Here is a 17,832-nt window from a genome sequence, read left to right on the forward strand (position 1 = left end):
ACCACTACGCCCGGCTAATTTTGTATTTTTAGTAGAGACGGGGTTTCTCCATGTTGAGGCTGGTCTTGAACTCCTGACCTCAGGTGATCCACCCGCCTCAGCCTCCCAAAGTGCTGGGATTACAGGCGTGAGTCACCATGTGGCCCAATCCACCCATTTAAAGTGCACAATTCCATGGTTTTCAGTCTATTCAGAGAGTAGTGCAACCATCGTCACCACAACCAATTTTAGAAAATTGAAAATTTGAGAAATTTAGAAAATTTTTTTCTTAAGAAGAAACCCCGTAGCCTTTAGCTATCAATCCTGCCCTCCTCCTCCATATTTCCTTTCTATCTGTGTGGATTATTATTATTATTATTATTTTTTTTTGAGGTAGGGTCTCACTCTGTCACCCAGGCTGGGGTGCAGTGGCTCAATCTCTGCTCACTGCAACCTCCACCTCCCAGGCTCAAGCCACCCTCCCACCATGGCCTCCCGAGTAGCTGAGACTACAGGCCTGTGCCACCATGCCCGGCTAATTTTTGTATTTTTTGTAGAGATGGGGTTTCACCATGTTGCCCAGGCTGGTCTCGAACTCCTGGGCTCAAGTGATCCTCCTGCCTTGGCCTCCCAAAGTTCTGGAATTACAGGCATGAGCTACTGCGCCTGGCCGATTCTAGACATTTCTTGTACAGAGAATTGCACGTTTGGCCTTTGTGTCTGGCTTCTCCACTTGGTGTCATGTTTCCAAGGTCCATCCACATTGTAGCAGGTGCCAGTGCGTCCCTGAGTAATATTCCACCATGGCATGGACCATTCCATTGTGGACAGGCATGTTGCCTTCATCAGCTGAGGGACATTGGGTTGCTGCCACCGCTGGTGAGTGTATTCTTTTCAAATTAAAAAAAAAATGCTGGTCACCACCCACTAGATCATTTTCTTGGCCCACAGGGTGGGACAAGCCGGCCTGGGTGAAGGCCAGGAGGTGGCCAGGTGGAGGCGGCTGGAGCGGCCCTGGGTTGCCTCTGGGCGCAGCAGGCAGAGGTGCAATGGCAGAGTCTGAGCAGGTTCCCTGGGCGGATCTCCATGCCGGTAATGTTTGTTTATTCAAGAAGTCTCGGCCAGGCGTGGTGCCTCACACCTGTAATCCCAGCACTTTGGGAGGTTGAGGCAGGCAGATCACCTGAGGTCAGGCGTTCGAGACCAGCCTGGCCAACATGGCAAAACCCCGTCTCTACTAAAAATATAAAAATTAGCTGGGTGTGGTGGTGTGTACCTGTAGTCCCAGCTACTCTGTAGGCTGAGGCAGGAGAATCTGCTTGATTCCAGGAGGCAGAGCTTGAACCTAGGAGGTGGAGGTTGCAGTGAGCCAAAATTGCACCACTGCACTCCAGCCTGGGTGACAGAGTGAGACTATGTCTCAAAAAAAGAAAAAAGAAAAAAAGAAATCTCCAGTGCTGCCCTGTGCCCAGCACCGAAGCCGAGGGAAGGCAGCATTAGTATGAGCTCCCAGCCCACCGGGCTCCTGTCTGGAGCTGACGTGCGACCAAGGCACACGAGGGAAGCATGGTGAGGTGGATGGTGCAGAGGCGTAAGGAGCAAAATAAGGCAGGTGCAGTGGCTCAGTGGCTCCTGGTGGCTGCGAGGAGCGTGGGCAGGACAGCCCCAGGAGGGCACCTGGAGAGCAGGGCCGGCTGGGGCAAGGTGTGTCAGGCACTTGTCAGGAGCAAAATGTAAGGGGACACCAAAGAGCTCAGGAATCAACACAGATAGTATTTAATGCAGTATTTTTCAATATTGAAATGATGCGTAGTAACCTCTATGATGAACAAATGTTGGAATTTTAAATTAAGACAGGCCCAGCCCTGCACGTGCACAGCCCTGTCAGAGTTTGTTCAGCGTGGAATTTGATTTGTTTAAAATGTTGCTTTAAAATATTGTTTGATTCCTGGATTTTTTGGCACTCCCTTAACTTTTGCACCTGGATGAAGGCCTCACCCTAATCCCAGCTGGAGAGGGTCAAGGGCTAGTGAATTTGGCTTTGGACCTGCAGAGCTTGTGGTACCTGGGAGGTGGGGCCAGGAACAGGAAGGAGCTGGTGAGAACGGCACCCGGTATGGGACGGGGCCAGATCAGAGCAGCACTGTGGCCCTTTCCAACCCGTGGTTTTGCTGCTGGATGCTTGGCATCGGTGCTGAGCCCCCGGCCCTCTGAACGGGGTGTGATGAATAACGGGGCTGGGGAGCTCTTGGGCCCCTCCCTGAAGCAGCAGTGAAGCCAGGGACATGCCGCCAGCAGGCAGGGAGAGGGACGTCTGGTCTGTGCCTGGAGCCAGCTGCCCCATGGAGGAGCTGGGTGAGGATGCGTTGGGAGGAAGACCTTCCCAGTCCTGCATCCTCCGAAGCATAACTGAGTGCTTGCGTGGCTTAGGGGTCACTCTGGTCCGAGGACAGTCTTGCTTTGCTTAGCCAGGCTTTGAAGAGCCACCGGGATACGGACAGCAGCCCTGCTGGGTGGCAGGTTGTCCACCCTCGCCCACTCCACGCTGGAACTGGATGCAGAGCACCTGGATGGCCAGTCCCAGAGTGTCTCTGACACTCCCAGTCACCTCATCCCTTAGACCAGGATAAGATGTGGGACCCCAACCTTGAGCCTCCCATGGGCTCCATTCCATGTGCTCCCATAAGCCACTGGGCCCACCTCCTGGCTCCAGGGCTGTCTGGCCATTTGCCATCTTGGTTTCCTCATCTGTACAATGAAAATAATAGTCCCAGCCTTCTTGAGGAGTTACAAGATGCCTTTCATGTGAAAAACTGGGATTTGGTACCAGACTATCTGGATTTGAATTTTGGCCCTACCCCTCCTAACCTGTGGCTTTGGGCCAGTCTGGCCTCCCTGTCCTCAGTTTCCCCATTTATAGAGCCATCTCATTGAGTTGCTGGCAGGATGAACATAAGGAAGTATACTCATGTGCCCAGAGCATTGTGATTTTACTTATTATTACCAAACCAGGCACACAGTAAGTGCCTAATAGATGCTCAGTGTCATTTCACGGATTCTGTGTGCCTTGTGTGTCTCCAGCAGCCAAGCTGTCGAGGTGGGGAAGCTCTTGACGAGTTGCAGGAGGTAATTAGAAAGAGGAGGCAGCAGGTGCAAGGGTTTGGGTGACACCTGTGGACAGAGAGAGGCCGATGGACCCTGGCAGAGGGGAAGGGGGCCCTTGCACATAGAAAATGTTTCCTGCATCCAAGATCCTTGTGACTCTGGAACAGAGGCAGCAGAGGTCTGCAAATTCCAAATCATAAACCCAGAAAGCATAGAACATTCGTAGGGAGGACCAGAAACATCATATATCTTAGTGTGTATAGAATTTTCCACGTAGCCAAACAAAAGCACGTTTCTAAGTGAAGGTGTTGGAGAGTTCCTGAGGACTTTATACCAGACAAGGGCCGGTAAGTGGAAGTTCAATACGCAGGAGCCATTCCTTTTGTTCACAAATGTTTGCCGTCTTTTCTGTCTATATCCGCGTTCATGTGAGGGCACTCATAGGTCCACCGTCCAGCCCCATGCTTTGTTTGCTACCAAAAAATTTCTTAAGAACTCCTCAGCTGCAAATCCTCCTACCGGGGGTTGGGGGTGGGTTCCAGGAACCCAGCCTTGCTCGGGGCTGGGGCCCCTCAGCACCTGCTGCACAGGCGTTGGTCATTAAAGGTCATGTGCCATATCCGTGGGCCCTCGGGGTCTGGTGGCACCTGGGCACACAGTCCAGTGGCGGCCTCCCACCTGCCAGATACCGGGAGTGGGGGCTCCTCATTCCTCTTCCCCAGCGGTAGGGGGAGTGCCCCGAGCTGTCACACATCAGAACCCACCGACTCACACGTTGGGGCTCCTTACAGCCCCTTGACAGCCTCTCAGCCTGAGAGACCATCAAACTGAGTTCCTGGAGAGGGTGGCCGTTGAGGCCTGGACACAGGTGTGGACAGGATAGCCCTGCCTCGTCTTGGAGTCCCGCTCTGGTTCAGCCTCTTGTGGGTCTGAAGCTCAGGCTGGGCCAGTCCCTGCCCCTCGGATGGCCGGAAAGGCAGCCCAGCCCCACAGCCTCCTTGTCAGGCTCTGAGAGCCGCCTGGCCTCCAGCTCTGCTCTTTTTTTTTCTTAAGATGGAGCTTTACTCTGTTGCCCAGGCTGGAGTGCAGTGGTGCCATCTTGGCTCACTGCAATCTCCATCTCCTGGGTTCAAGCAATTCTCCTGCCTCAGCCTCCTGAGTAGCTGGGACTACAGGCGCGTGTCACCATGGCCGGCTAGTTTTTGTATTTTTAGCAGAGACCGGTTTTCACCATGTTGGCCAGGCTGGTCTTGAACTCCTGACCTCAAGTGATCTGCCCGCCTCGGCTTCCCAAAGTGCTGGGATTACAGGTGTGAGCTGCCACGCCCGGCCTCCAGCTCTGCCTTGATTTTCTTTCAACGCCGTGAGGACGTCCATGCCTCCTCCTTTCCTCACGGCCCATTGATGTCTCCAGATGCTCTGCAAAGCCACCCTCCCCTCGGGAGCTCCCCAGCTGGTGACGGGGGACCCTTTGGGGATCACTGCCCAGGCAGTCATGTAGGTCTGTGGGCCGTGCTTCCAGGCTGGACCGAGACCCGGTGCATGGGGTGCTTCTGGTCTGAGCTGAGCCCCTGGAAGCCACAGCCGGGAGGCAGCGAGGGATGGCTGTCATGTCCCCTCTCCCCTGTCTCCCAGGGTCCCTGCGGGACAGATTTCCCTGCCTGAGCCTCCCGGTTGCCCATACCCTGGCCTCCCAAAGCCCAGCCTGAAGCCTTAGGCACCCTACAACCTGCTTCCTCTAGCAGCCTGCCCTGTCTCTTCTCTGCCGATGCTCCTGAAACTTTCCTGCCTCTCCTTACCTCTTGGCCAGAGAGAGACTGGAGACCCCGTGGGAACCCCCGAGGGGAGGGAGAAGGCCGCTGTTTGAACGGAGGTGATCTTTCCCTCTGCCCCTCCCCAGGCGGGTCACACTTGCAGGCCCAGCCTCCTGCTGTGGCAGCGCTTGGGGTGTTGGCTGCCTCCTGCGCACGAGTTGGGAGCTGAGGGAGGCGCTTTCAGGACCGGAGTGGCACCCCAGCTGGAGGAGGAGTAACAGGCCCGTGGTCAGCAGCAGCCGCCGCAGGGACCCCGGCGCTGTTCCTGTGCCCCAGCTGACCCCTCCCGCTTCCCTAGGGTGGGCCGGGGATGGTGGTCTGTTGCCCAGCCCAGGAAGAAGAGGGGCCGTAGTCAGCAGCAGCCACCTCAGGGGACCCCAGCGCTGTACCTGCGACCCAGCTGACCCCTCCCCCTTCCCCAGGGCTGGCTGGGAATGGTGGTCTGTTGCCCAGCCTAGGAGGAAGAGGGGCTGTGGCTTCCACTCTAGAGGTCTCTCTGCCGGTCCCTCCCCCGGTGCTGGTCTAACTGCAGGCCTGCCTTAGGCCGTGGCTCACTGCCGGCACCTGCTGACTTGCTTAGCGGATGCTGATAGGAGAGGGCTGGGATGGGGAAGCAGCAAGTCCCGGTCACAGCGGGCTCGGGTTACAGACGGTTGAGGCACCTCCCGGCCATCCCCAGGAAGCAAGGCCCCACGCAGCCTCCGACTCACCCGCTGCCTGTGTGTATTTCAGGAGGCTGCATCCCCCAAGGCCCCCACCAGGTAACTTCATCGGGCTGGGTGTCGCTGCAAAACCACCCATTGGGTGCGGTGGTCTTCTGGTGGGGGGCATGGCTGGGGAGGATGCAGTGGAGGAGAAGCCAGCTCCGTGGTTGGGGGGAGGGTGGACTATCAGTTTCCCATCTGTCCCCTGAACTGGAGCTCATGGTCCCTCCCCCAGGTGCCTGGGCCATGGAAGAGGTCACAGCCCTGCCTTATTCCTGTGGCAGCCTAGGGGAGCCCTGGCCAGTCTCGTGTCTCCTGGGAGGGCGACAGCCTGGTCAGGCTGCAGGGCAGGACTGGAATGCAGACCCCCGCTTGGCCATGCTGTTGCCTGGCTGCTCTGTCTGGGGACCTTCTGTTCAGGAAGAGAGAAGCGGGCTGGACAGCCCGGCTCAGTGATTGGAAGCTCAGCTCCCCATGTTCAGTCCAGCAGGAAGTTTGCCTCCTCGGAACACTTGCGTGCTTCTGCATGTGTCTTCTTGGCTGGTGGTTCTGCGAGGCCCCTACTGGGCTGCGTCATGTCCTCTGGCCACCCTGGCCTTGGTGCCTGGCCCCTATGAAACAGAGATACCTGGGCAGTCCCCCACTTGTGCTTGCAAGCCTGTGTGGCTTCAGTGATGGCTGATTCTGCCCCACCCAGAGGACCTGGGAATCCTCAGCCCAACTGTCCAGAGGAGTCTTTCTCAGTGGGGAGAGCCTGTGCTGTCCTCCTGGTGGACAGTCCTTTAGATCTCAGGCGGACTTCCCTGCCGGCCATTCCTCCTGCTGCCCCTGCTCCTCTGTCCCCCAACTGTCTCCCACCCTCTCCCCTGCAGCAGCCAGCTGGCACGGAGACCTCCCCTTCCCTCTGGGATTGTGAATGAGACGACTTTCCTGGTCCTTCTGGGTCTAGATCTTTCTGGCAACAGTCAGTGAAACCCTTGTCTCAGGTGGGAGGAGAAGGCTCAGTATGTGGTCACAACGACGGTCCTAACCACATCACTCTCAAACGCTGGCTTTCACTTACCCCTTGCCCTGCCCAACAGTTACTTTCATCATCCCATTTTCCAGATTAGGAAATCAAGGCGCAGAGAGCTTCAGCCACTTGCCTGAGGCCCCCACAGTTAAGTGTCTGGATTTGAACCCTGGAGCAGCCTGGCTGCTGAGCTGTCCTGGAGATGGGGTACTGTGCAGTGGTGGGGGTAGGGGTGGAGCTCTGCCTTCGCTGACTCCCGGGCTACCTGGAGTGATAACACAGCCCAGTGTCTGGGCCCCTGCCTGAGACTTTGGCTGGATGCCAGGAGCCGGAGACCTTCCAGCTCTTTCCTGTGTAAGGCGCCATGGGGTGAAATGAAAGAAAACCCCAGTTAGAAGGTGTCCCCCTCTTCCTTCAGTCCCTCAGCTGCCCTGGATTTTGAAATAAGACACCGCCCGTCTGTGGGGTGAGCAGGAACAGATTGGAACCGCATTTCTCTCCCCCCCAGTCACAGCTGCCAGGAGCTCATCTTTCTCTGTCTCCTCCCCCTGCCGCCTCTCCCCACAAGACTGGGCTGGATGCTGCTGGGAAAGTCAACAGGAAGTCTTTTGGCTGCGGTGGAGGTGGGGGTCTGTGCTTCCCTGGGGACCGAGATGAGGGCTCCAGGTTGGCTCCGGCAAGAGCAGGGAGGCTCACGTCTCTGCCTGCTGGTTTTGCTTCCTGTCCTGGGAGAAGGTATCCACATGTCCCAGAATGCACCCTGTGCGTGTACAGGGATGGCTTTTGGGCCATTCACCTGAGGTTTATTGATCTTTCTCTTTGGAACTAGAGTGGCTCCTCCACGGTGGATTGGACTGAGCTCTGTGCCTCAGCCGACGTCTTTCCCCAGGCACTTCCTCTCACCACGCCAGGGTGCAGGTTGCTAGTGGATGGGTCTTCACCCTCCGGGATTGGCAGCTGCCACGCTCATTTCACAGTCGAGACACCCTGGCGGAAGGTTCTGCTAAGCTCCATGGAGTGTAGGGATTTTTTTTTGAGACGGTCTCTCTCTGTCGCCCAGGCTGGAGTTCAATGGCCCAATCTCCCGCTCACTGTGATCTCGACCTCCTGGGCTCAGCAGTCCTCCCATCTCAGCCTACCAAGTAGCTGGAACTACAGGTGTGTGCCACCATGCCTGGTTAATTTTTTAATTTTAATTTTTTTTTGTAGAAATGGGGTCTTACTATATTTCCAGGCTGAACTCCAACTCCTGGGCTTAAATGATCCTCCTGCCTTGGCCTGCCAAAGTGCTGGGATTCCAGGCATGAGCCATTGTGCTCAGCTGGGGTTTTCCTTTAACCCTTCCTGGCCCTTCCCAGGTGCAGGACCCGGGCCTCAGCCTTATGTGTTCTTGAACAGCTCTGGGCTCTGTCCTGTACCTCCTGGGCGCGTGATCAGGCCTCTCATGACATCAGCAGGAGACTCAGGTGAAGAAGCAGGCAGAACGGAATGCTTGCCATCACCCAGCCTCGGGGCCAGGCGGGGCGGCCAGGACAGTAGCAATGGCTGGTGTGGCTTCCTAGGAGGTCAGCCCATTGGCATGGCCAGCGAATGGGGAGGGGAGCTTCTCCCCTTGTCTCCCCTCATTTCTGGTCTCTGGGCCTCCAGGGCCAGGTCTCCAGAGTTCTAGATGGAGGATGGAGGTCAGGGAAGCTGGGGTAAGAGCGGGCTGGGGGTGGGTGGTCAGGCGGATCCTAGAAAACCGTCCTCTGCAGGTCCCGCTTTCCCCAGGGAGCACTCAGGGCTGGTCCCAGGGAGCCGGGCTAATGGTCACCTCGGATGGTGCAGGGGTCCATCCGCATGAAACCAGGCCCATCCCCATGAAACTGGGCCCACAGAAGCTTTTGGTTCCGGTTCTGTTCTGCCCCCTGGCTCTTGCTTCCAAAGTAGGACTCAGGATAGCTCTGAATTCCCTGCTGAAATGCAGCTTCCTGGGCCCTAACCCAGCCCTCCAGAACCAGAGTCTCTGGGGTGGGCCCTCTGCTTATCTAGCAGCCTCCAGGGGACACTTGTGCCTGCCAGAGCAAGTCTAATAAGCACTGCTGTAAACCCCTTGTCCCCACAGCCTTCTGGCTCATCTCCCTTTTCCTGCTGGGATCTGCATCAGGATTAAATGCCAACATCAGGGATCAGGTTAGACTTGTGAACCCTGAGACAATACCTGCATCTTTTTTTTCTTTTGAGGCTGTCTTGCTCGCTCTGTCATCCAGGCTGAAGTACAATGGTGCGATATCCACTCATGGCAACCTCCACCTCCAGGGTTCAAGGAATTCTCCTGTCTCAGCCTCCCGAGTAGCTGGGACTACAGGCTCACACCACCACACCTGGCTAATTTTTGTATTTTTAGTAGAGATGGAGTTTCACCATGTTGGCCAGGCTGGTCTCGAACTCCTGGCCTCAAACGATCCGCCCACCTCAGCCTCCCGAAGTGCTGGGACTACAGGCGTGAGCCACTGCGCCCGGCCTGATACCTATATCTTGACCAAGCTGTTGTGGAAACATTGAGTTCCTCTTGATAGTTTTGTCCACAGAGTGAATGTTTAGGAATCAGCAAGGGATCTCCCACCCCCACCCAGATGGCGGCCTGGAGGCAGCGTTTCTGACCCTGTGATGGGATTTGTCTCTCTTGCCCGAGAGACTTTAGAGATGTGGCCCCTGAATGTGGGGGCCCCTGTTGGGGTGGGAACGGGAGCTGGCCCTGGCCATTGTCCAGTGACCCCATCTCAGTGCCTCGATCCTAGCACCCTCGATCTCGGCGCCTCCCCTTCCCCAGCTCCACGCGGAGATCACGTGGCTTGCGCTGAGTAATCCTCCACCGCCCCCCTCGCGTTCCTGCTGCAGGGAAGTCTTTCCAGGGAGCCAGCTGACACATTTGGCCTCCATTATTTGTTTTTGAACAGGAATGAAAGGAGAGAGTGAGTAAGAAAGTGGCAGGAGGTGGGGGTTGCAGAGTAGGGGAAGGTCAGAGAGAGGGGAGGAAAGATCTGGAAAGTCCAGGCATGTGCTCTGGAAGCAGGTGCCAGCGATGAGCTCATCTGGAGGGTGGCCGCCCGCCCTGAGCCCTGCCTGGGGCCAGCAGGGAACACTCTGCCAGGGCATGGTCGCTGGGAGCCTGTCCTTGGCTCACTTTCTGCTGCTTTGAGCGCTGAGCAGATTTGCTTCCATTTTAGGGACAACGCAAGGAGGCTGTCATTCCACCCCTCACCTTATTAATATTTCATGAATCATAAGTGACCACTTACTGCGTCCTGACGTACTCCAGGCGCTGGGCTCGAAGCTTTATGTGCTTCATGGGATGTATCCGCACTATCGCTGTAGAAAACGGTTCCTGTTACTACTGCAGAGAAGAAGTCACCGAGGCACAGAGAGGTTGAGGAACTGGCCCCAGGCCACACAGCTAGAAGCAGCTGACCCTGGCTTTGAACACAGGGCTGCTTGACTCCAAAGCCTGAGCTGGTTTGCAGCGAGGCTCATGGTTTCTGTGCCACTGTTTGAGCCTCTGATCGAGCCCCTTGGCTCAGTGGGGTGCCCAATGACCTACCAGCTGTTCCATTATGCGTTGTGGACACCTCCACGGCCCACCTGGGTGGGAGGGAAGGGGCTTCAGGAGGTGGGAGGGGTACAGGGAACACAGTCCAGCTTGCTTGGGCCCAATACCTTGACCTTCAAGGTACCCCTTGAAGGTAGCATGAGGCTAAGCTCTTGTTCTCCTCCAGGACTCTGTTCCTGTGAGGGCCTCGGGGTCCCTTGCTTTTTTCTGGGGGCCTTGCTGGTCAGGATCACAGAGAAGCTCTTTGCTGTTGATCTTTCTGCCTCTGTATCTTTTGGCAAGCCATTTTATGACTCAGTTGCTTTGTCTGTAAAATGGGTTGAATAACATTGTCCTGCCTCGGAGGGTTTTTGGGAGGATCAAATGAGACCTGTTGCACAGAAGCCCTTTGTAAGCCATGCTGACTAGCGGTTGCCGGACCCCCAAGTGAATGGGCATCCGGGCACTGAGTGTGTGGACTCAGTACTCGGAAGGAGGGGCTGGGGGGTACCTGGAACTCCTGGGAGGCTCGGACCCCTGCTCTGCTCAGATTCTGAGCTTCTCCTTGGCCAGTTTAATTCCCGTCAGTAGGGTGAGGGTAACCAGGACTTACGCATAGTTGGGCGAAGTCGAGTGACCACATGTGGAAGTCTAGCGTCCTTCATGCAAAGTGGGCAGGCGGCCAAAGTGAGCTCTGCTCCAGTCCCCCCACCCCCGGGGCTGTTCCTGGCGCCCTGCCCTCCCCCAGAGCCCCACTGACCTGCACCATGTGACCCGGGCCTGGGAAGATGGGCCCAGCTGTGGGAGGTCGTGCGGGCTGGGGACTGAGAGTGCCGGAGGAGGGCCTCCCAGGAAAACCCAGCTGCACAGGAAGCCGGGCCAGCGGCCTCCGGAAGCCTCTGGGCTTTGCAAGCTGGACTCCCCAGATCTGTGGCTGTGGGGCCCTCTCCTGCCTGCAGCTGAGAGCCCTTGACCCGCACCTGAGGGCTTCAGAGGTCCGGGAGGGGGATGTGACCGTGTCCCCAGGGTGAAGCCCACCCGAGTGTCACTCTGGCTACAGCCCTCACCTCTTCCTGGCCCCCTCTCTGGTCATGGGGATGCTGCCTGGGGGGGTTCCCTTACATGGAAGGAGCTGCAGCTGAGCTGGCGGGCCTCGCACACCCCCAAGGCCGCCTGACTTCCAGCCTCCAAGTGGGGCTGCATTCACCACTCAGGACCTGGAGCCTCAGCCAGAGAGGGACCCTCCACTGCCTCTTTCTCTGTCTCTTGGGAAAGGTAGGGTCTTTGTGCCCCCTCCCACCCAGGGACCTGGCATGTTGGGAGGCTAAGAGGAAGCTGCCCCCCGCTCATCTACCCCCCAACCCTCCCAGCCAGCAGAGTTTTACCTGTGTGCTTAGAATCTGTGCGTGGAGCCAGAAGTCACAAGGTTGGCCCAGCTGTGTCTGACCCTGGCTGTGCGGTCTTGGACAGTCCCAGCCCTCCTGGAGCTGAGCATCCTGATCTGTAGAGGAGAGGCTGCTGTGCTGGCCCCGCAGGGCCCTGTGCAGAGGGGAGTGTGTGCGGCTGTGAGTTCAGGCCATGCCCTCAGACAGGAGGATAGGATCGGAACAGTGGGTCAGGATGGCCAGAGGGTCCCAGCCTCAGGAGGAGGCCTCCACACCTCCCAGCACCTCCACACCAGGGAATGCAGCCAGGCCCCCAGGCCTCCCATCTCAGGAAGCAGCACCCCGCCCCCCACCTCTGGTTGCCTGGGCCTGAGAAGTTGAGCATTCCTCCCGAATCCGAGTGCCCTCTGACCCCTGCTTGGGTAGTTGTCCCTCCTGAACTGACTGCCTGTCCTACACAGTCCCCCGTGGTTTGCCCCACAGGGTGGCCAGCGAGTCCCCTGCACAGCACACCTCCCCCAGGAGTGCTGCCTGTGATGATGGTGTAAAGGGTGCCCCCCCGAGCCCCCGGAGGCATGCAGTGGTGCAACAGTGTGAGCCCAGGAGCCCCGGTGAGCTCCTGGATGGAGAATCTGTTCAGCTCACTCCCCAGCCTAAACCTTCCCTGGGTGTCTGCTGTGCTTGGGGCGCTGACTCATCGTGGGGCAGCCTGTGAGATCCTACGTCACCTGGCCACTCCTCTCAGCCCCTGTTCACTGCACCGGTCCCCTGGCCTGGCTGCTCCTGGAACATGAGGGCTCATCCTCACGGAAGAATATTCACTTGTTCCCTCCTGGAAAGTCCCTCCCCAGACCTCCTGGCCGCCTCATTCAGGTCTTGCTGAAGCGCTGCCATCTTGGAGAGGCCTCCCTGTCACCCGCAGCTAAAGCAGCCCTCCCATGCCTGTGGGTGGCTTTCTGTGGGGCATGGATGAGTATTGGAGTCTTGCCGTTTATTTGTTCATATGCCCTCTGGGAGGGCAGGGGACACTGACTTGTGTTGTGGGTGCCTTGCATGTCACGGGTGCTCAGTGAATGCCTGTTAAGCATTAGGGGAGCACAAAGGAGGGAAGCCTCTGTCCAACTGGAGCAGTCAGGGAAGACTTCCTGGAGGAAGTGGTATCTGGTCTGCTTAGAATGTGGCGATTTGTCTGTATGCAGACATTAGATTAGAGGGCAAAGGCCATTATCATAACTTAGCAGACAGCTACACGCAGCTAAGGAATTGCTATGACATGGACTGCTCGTGGTTGGAGCTAAGAAGGAGTCAGAGACAGAGGTCCTTGTGCTCTGGAGTGAGTCCTTGGGGGAGGCTGAGCTCCCAGAATGTGGGGCCGCCTGTGCAGAGGCTGGAGGTGGGAGACACACCTGTGAGTGCCGGTGAGTGTGGGGTGAGCCACTGGGGCTGGATCAGAAGATGGGAATCCCTAAACCCACCAACCAGCCTTGGTGCCCTGGGAGTGACAGGAGACGGGGCCTGGGGGACTAACCCAGCACAAGTGGACGAGATGGGATGCAGGGGAAAGGACAAAGCTCTCTGAGGCTTTGGGAAGCTGAGTTAGGGTAGAGCCATGACAGGGTGAGTTCCAGAAGCAACACAAGAAAAAATAGCTAGACTGGGTTTTCCCTTCACTGTAGGAGATGCCCCACCTCACTTCCCCCGTCCTCCGGGCTCTGGCTATGGGCTGGGCACAGTGAATGGGTTCCATCTGCAGGGGTAGTCACACCCCTTGGGCACAGCTCCCTCATGCACTGTATTGAGATGGGATCCGAGGCCGGGAAGAACAGCTTCTTCTGTAGGTTGACATTGTCAGCCTTCGGGGAGGGAAGGACGGCAGGGGGCCTGGAGCATCTCCTGTTTGCCATTCACACTCTGTGCCTGCCTGCAGGGTCTTGAGCCCTGTCTGTTCTGCCTCAGTCCTGGTCAGGAACTTGATGGAGCCCATAGGGGCAGTCAGGCTGGAACAGGAGGAGACCAGGCCGGCAGGGGAGCCGAGAGGGGGCCCTGGACAGCACCCAGGGCTGAGTCATCCTGGGCCTGCCCGACTTGCTATTTGGAGCTGTTCCCGCTTGCTCATCATGTGCAAGGTCCTGATCCGCTTGGGTCTGTTTAACCAGCGCCCCTCCCCAGGCCCAGTTTGCCTTGTTTTCGTTCGATTCATTTATTGTCATCAGTGCCATCCTTGCACCACGTAACTAGCCTTTCCAGCATGCCAGCCACCAAGCTCAGGGCCCTCTGTGCATCTCCTGTAACCCTCACAGCAACCCGGGAGGCACAGAGAGGCTGAGTCGCTGGCCCATAGTCACACAGCAGGTATGGGGCATTGCCAGGATTTAGCCGGATCTCTGACTCCAGGGCCTTTCCAGGGCCTTGGGTGGGACACTGGCAAGGAAGCAAGGTATGAACACTGGCCCTGCCTTGGACAGAGCTCGGAGATGGTGGCCTGGCAGGCCCAGCTGACACAGTGACCCTGGTGCAGGTTCAACCATTGGCAAAGTGTTCAAGTACACACAGAATCTCAACTGGGGAGACAGGCGAAGCGGTCAAGGGAGGGCTGTGAGTGACGGGTGGACACTGTACCTACTGGCAGATCAGCTGACCTTGGTGCCTTCTGGAGCCTTTCAACTTATCCAGAAAAAGAGGAACTAACAGTTCCACCCCCAAACTGGGTGGGAGTACCACATTCGAAATTGAAGCAAAGCTGGTCCGTGTCACAGACTCGGCAGATGTTAGCTGTGCAGGCAACTTAGTGACCATTTGAAGTAGGCTGTGCGGCGGCATCCTCATCTTGCAGATGTAGTCCAGAGAGGTTAGGGCACTAACCCTGGGTCACACAGCGACAGCTCAGGCTACAGAGAGCAGTGCTGGATGGGAGGGTGTTGGCAGCTTCAGGCACAGGCTGGGAGGGCTGTGGGGTCAGCAGAGGGAGGGCACACTTCCCAGCTGGTGGGGTTCCCTTGTGCCTCAGTACTCATGTGGGCCCAAAGGAGCTGGAAGGAGGGAGGTTAGAGCCACCCTTGGGTTCAGAAGCTGATAAGCAGGTTATTGACTCTGAATTTGCCTCATCGTATGTAAATTGGGGACAAATTTGGGGATTTAATGATATAATGTAAGAAGCAGACATGTCACAGCCCTGGGTATACAGTCAGTGTATAATAAGTGGTAAGCCCTCAGAGGAGGCAGCCGGTGAGAATGGGAGCATCTCAGCAGCCCTCCGCCCCCTGCTCCTGGTTGCAGATGTACCTGTTCTTGGCTATTTGTGCCCCAGCTCCGTGTCCTCCGGTGTGTGTGAGGCCAAGCTCCTGGGGCAGGGACTTGGGGGTGTGTCTGCAGCTCCTGAGGCCAAGACCAAGGCTGAGGCCGAGGCTGAGGCTGAGGCCACCTTGGTGAGGAGGAAATTGCAGGTGGAGAAAAGCTCGTTGACCGTGACCTTGATCTGACCGTAATTTTGATGGTGCCGATGCCGTCAGCACCCAGGCCTCCTGCCCTCGCCACGACTGGCTCCTGCAGCCCACCTGGCTGAGAGGTGTGCTGGCTCCCGCAGGTTGCGAAATGGGGACATCACTGTCTGCCTGGGCTACAGCGTGCTCGCCAATTGCATTTGGGGAGGGACTGAGGGCTGATTGTGTTGTGGGGATGTTGGCAGAGAATCAGAGAGGGCATCCAAAAAGGCCAACAGTTCGGTGGGGAGAGGAGGCGTGAGGCTGGTTCCTGTTTTCTGGGCTTTGATAGAAAGGGAACAGGGGACACATCTGGGGACAGTCTCCTTCCTGGAGGAAGAAGGGCTTAGGGTGCTGGTGTGGAGTTTGCACAGATGGGGATAATGAGCTGGAGGGTGCTGGGCAGGAGCTGGCCGGTAATGGGCTGACGAGGGAGGCCCTGCTGGCTGGGCCTGGTTTTCAAGTGAGCATCCTGAGCTGCGGGGACCCAGGGGGTCTTAGAGACCTCGGAGCTGAGACTCGGGACCACAGAGGGGTGGGGTGTGCTCAGGGCAACACAGCGGATGGGGCAGATGTTGCGAAACCTGTCTCTCTGCCTCTCTTTCTCCTGCTACAGAACTGGATCCTCCCAGCTCATGGCTGTCAAATCCTTTAGATGCTTCTGGGTTCCATGGGCGCCTTACACTGGCTTCCCTGTAGGACAGCAGACCCTGGGGGTTGGCTCTGATGGTATTCACCACGGGGTACCCCATACAAGCACAGTGCTTTCACGCCCAGCCTCCCAGCCTGTGGAGTAGGCCTGTGTCTGGCCAGCCTCATTTTGTGGCCAGAGGAGGGAGACAGTGGTTCTGGAGACAGGAGCTGGCCTGGGGCTGCCCTCCCAGCCCCCTGTTCTCCCAGCTCATCTCCTTGCCTTGGGGGTGCTGGCCACCCTCCCCCTGCCAGCTCCATCCCCAGCTTTCTCTGCCTGAGCCGTGACCTGTCAGTAGGGGGCAGTGGAGGCCTTGAAAGTCCTTGGAGAGGACTTTGAAGCAGTTTTTACAAATCTGTCCCTGGAAAGTCTCTCCTGTCACACCCCCAGCGGCTCCCTCCCTCCTAACATTTTTCCTGGGGTTGTCATGCAGCGGGGGGTGGAGGAACCCACTAGGCCGTGGATAGAGTAGAGCCATGTTGACACAAACCCTGGCTGAACCCACATGTTCCCTACAGCCAGCGGCCGATCACTGGAACCAGAGAAGTGACCTCATAGCAAGGGCCCGCAGAGCAGCCATCACGCATTCCCGATCTTGGTTTCTGGACCCAGCTCTGGAAAAGGGGCCAGATCCTAGCCACTTGGAGCTGCCCAGGGAAGACCCCAGCCCGGTGCCGGCTGACAGCTCACTGGAACTTTTCATCTGCTTGGCCAGGTGATGCCAAGGGGCAGAGGTTAGAAGTGCTAAGAAGCAGGCCGAGGGTGGTGGCTCACGCCTGTAATCCCAACACTTTGGGAGGCCAAGGCGGGTGGATCCCTTAAGGTCAGGAGTTCAAGACCAGGCTGGTCAACATGGCGAAACCCCACCTCTACTGAAAATAAAAAAATTAGCCAGGTGTGGTGGTGCACGCTTGTAATCCCAGCTACTCTGGAGGCTGAGGCAGGAGAATCTCTTGAACCCAGGAGGCAGAGGTTGCAGTGAGCCAAGACTGTGCTACTGCATTCCAGCCTGGGCAACAGAGCAATACTCCGTATCAAAAAAAAAAAAAAAAAAAAAAAAAGAAGAAGAAGAACAAGAAGTGCTAAGAAGCATCTGTCTTCCTGATTGAAAAGCAATCTTTGCTGGGTGTGGTGGCTCACGCCTGTAATCCCAGCTTTGGGAGGCTGCGGTGGGAGAGTCGCTTGAGGCCAGGCGTTGGAGACCAGTCTGGGCAACAGAGGTGCTGGGGTAGTGGCGCTTGCCTGTAGTCCCAGCTCCTCAGGAGGCTCAGGTAGGAGGATTGCTTGAGTTAGGAGTTTGAGGCTGCAGTGAGCTATGACCACACCACTGTACTCCAGCTCCTGGGTGACAGGATGAGAACCTGTCTCAAAAAACAAAACACAAACAAAAAAACAACGTTTATCTTTTGTGATTTTAAAAATCACACCTACTTGTGACAAAATAATTAAATTAGAAAATATAAAGGAAATGATCAGTAATAATTGCGTCCTCCAGACAAACACTGTTAACATGTTCGCGTTTCCTTCCGGTCTTTTTCTACATAGACACTCAATACTTATTAATTTGTTTTGAACTAAAGGTGGTTTTCTCTGCTTTGTATGAGAACCACCTCAGCCAGGCACGGTGGTTCACGTCTATAATCCCAGAAAGCTGAGGCAGGCAGATTGCTTGAGCCCAGGAGTTTGAGACCAGCCTGGGCAACATGGCGAAACTCCATCTCTACAAAAAAACACAAAAATTAGCCTGGTGTGGTGGCACATGCCTGTGCTCCCAGCTCCTCGGGAGGGTGAGGCAGGAGAATAGCTTGAGCCCGGGAGGTGGAGGTTGCAGTGAGGCAAGATCGTGCCACTGCATTCCAGCCTAGGCAACGGGAGTGAAATGCTGTCTCAAAAAAAAAAAAAAAAAAAAAAGGTGCCACCTTGTCACCTCTCTCAGGGATTTTCATCCTTTCTACTTTTCGCCCAAGACTTGCCCTGTAAAAGGATGAGGCCAAACAGCCGTGGGAGGGTGGTACTGGATGTTCAAAAAAATGTTTCGTGGCTGGCGGGACTTAGAAACAGGTTGGGGAGGTTTCAGCAGAGGGTGGACCCCAGC

General features: G+C 56.7%; 1 protein-coding gene across 7 annotated transcripts in view; it reads left to right on the forward strand.

Moving 5' to 3' along the window:
- The window catches only part of SEPTIN9 (septin 9), a 220,060-nt gene that overhangs the window by 133,376 nt on the left and 68,852 nt on the right, over nucleotides 1-17,832 (forward strand). Inside the window, exon 1 of one of the 7 annotated variants that reach the window (XM_016932985.4) lies at nucleotides 5,455-5,659. The exons of the other annotated variants lie outside the window; for them this stretch is intronic. Within the exon in view, the coding sequence (XP_016788474.1) occupies nucleotides 5,482-5,659 (178 nt within the window). The 5' untranslated portion in view covers nucleotides 5,455-5,481. Of the gene's footprint in view, nucleotides 1-5,454; nucleotides 5,660-17,832 lie in introns of those variants that run through there. 7 annotated transcript variants of the gene reach the window in all.

The sequence above is a fragment of the Pan troglodytes genome, chromosome 19 (genome assembly GCF_028858775.2).
Source record: "Pan troglodytes isolate AG18354 chromosome 19, NHGRI_mPanTro3-v2.0_pri, whole genome shotgun sequence".
Taxonomy (NCBI): Eukaryota; Metazoa; Chordata; class Mammalia; order Primates; family Hominidae; genus Pan; species Pan troglodytes.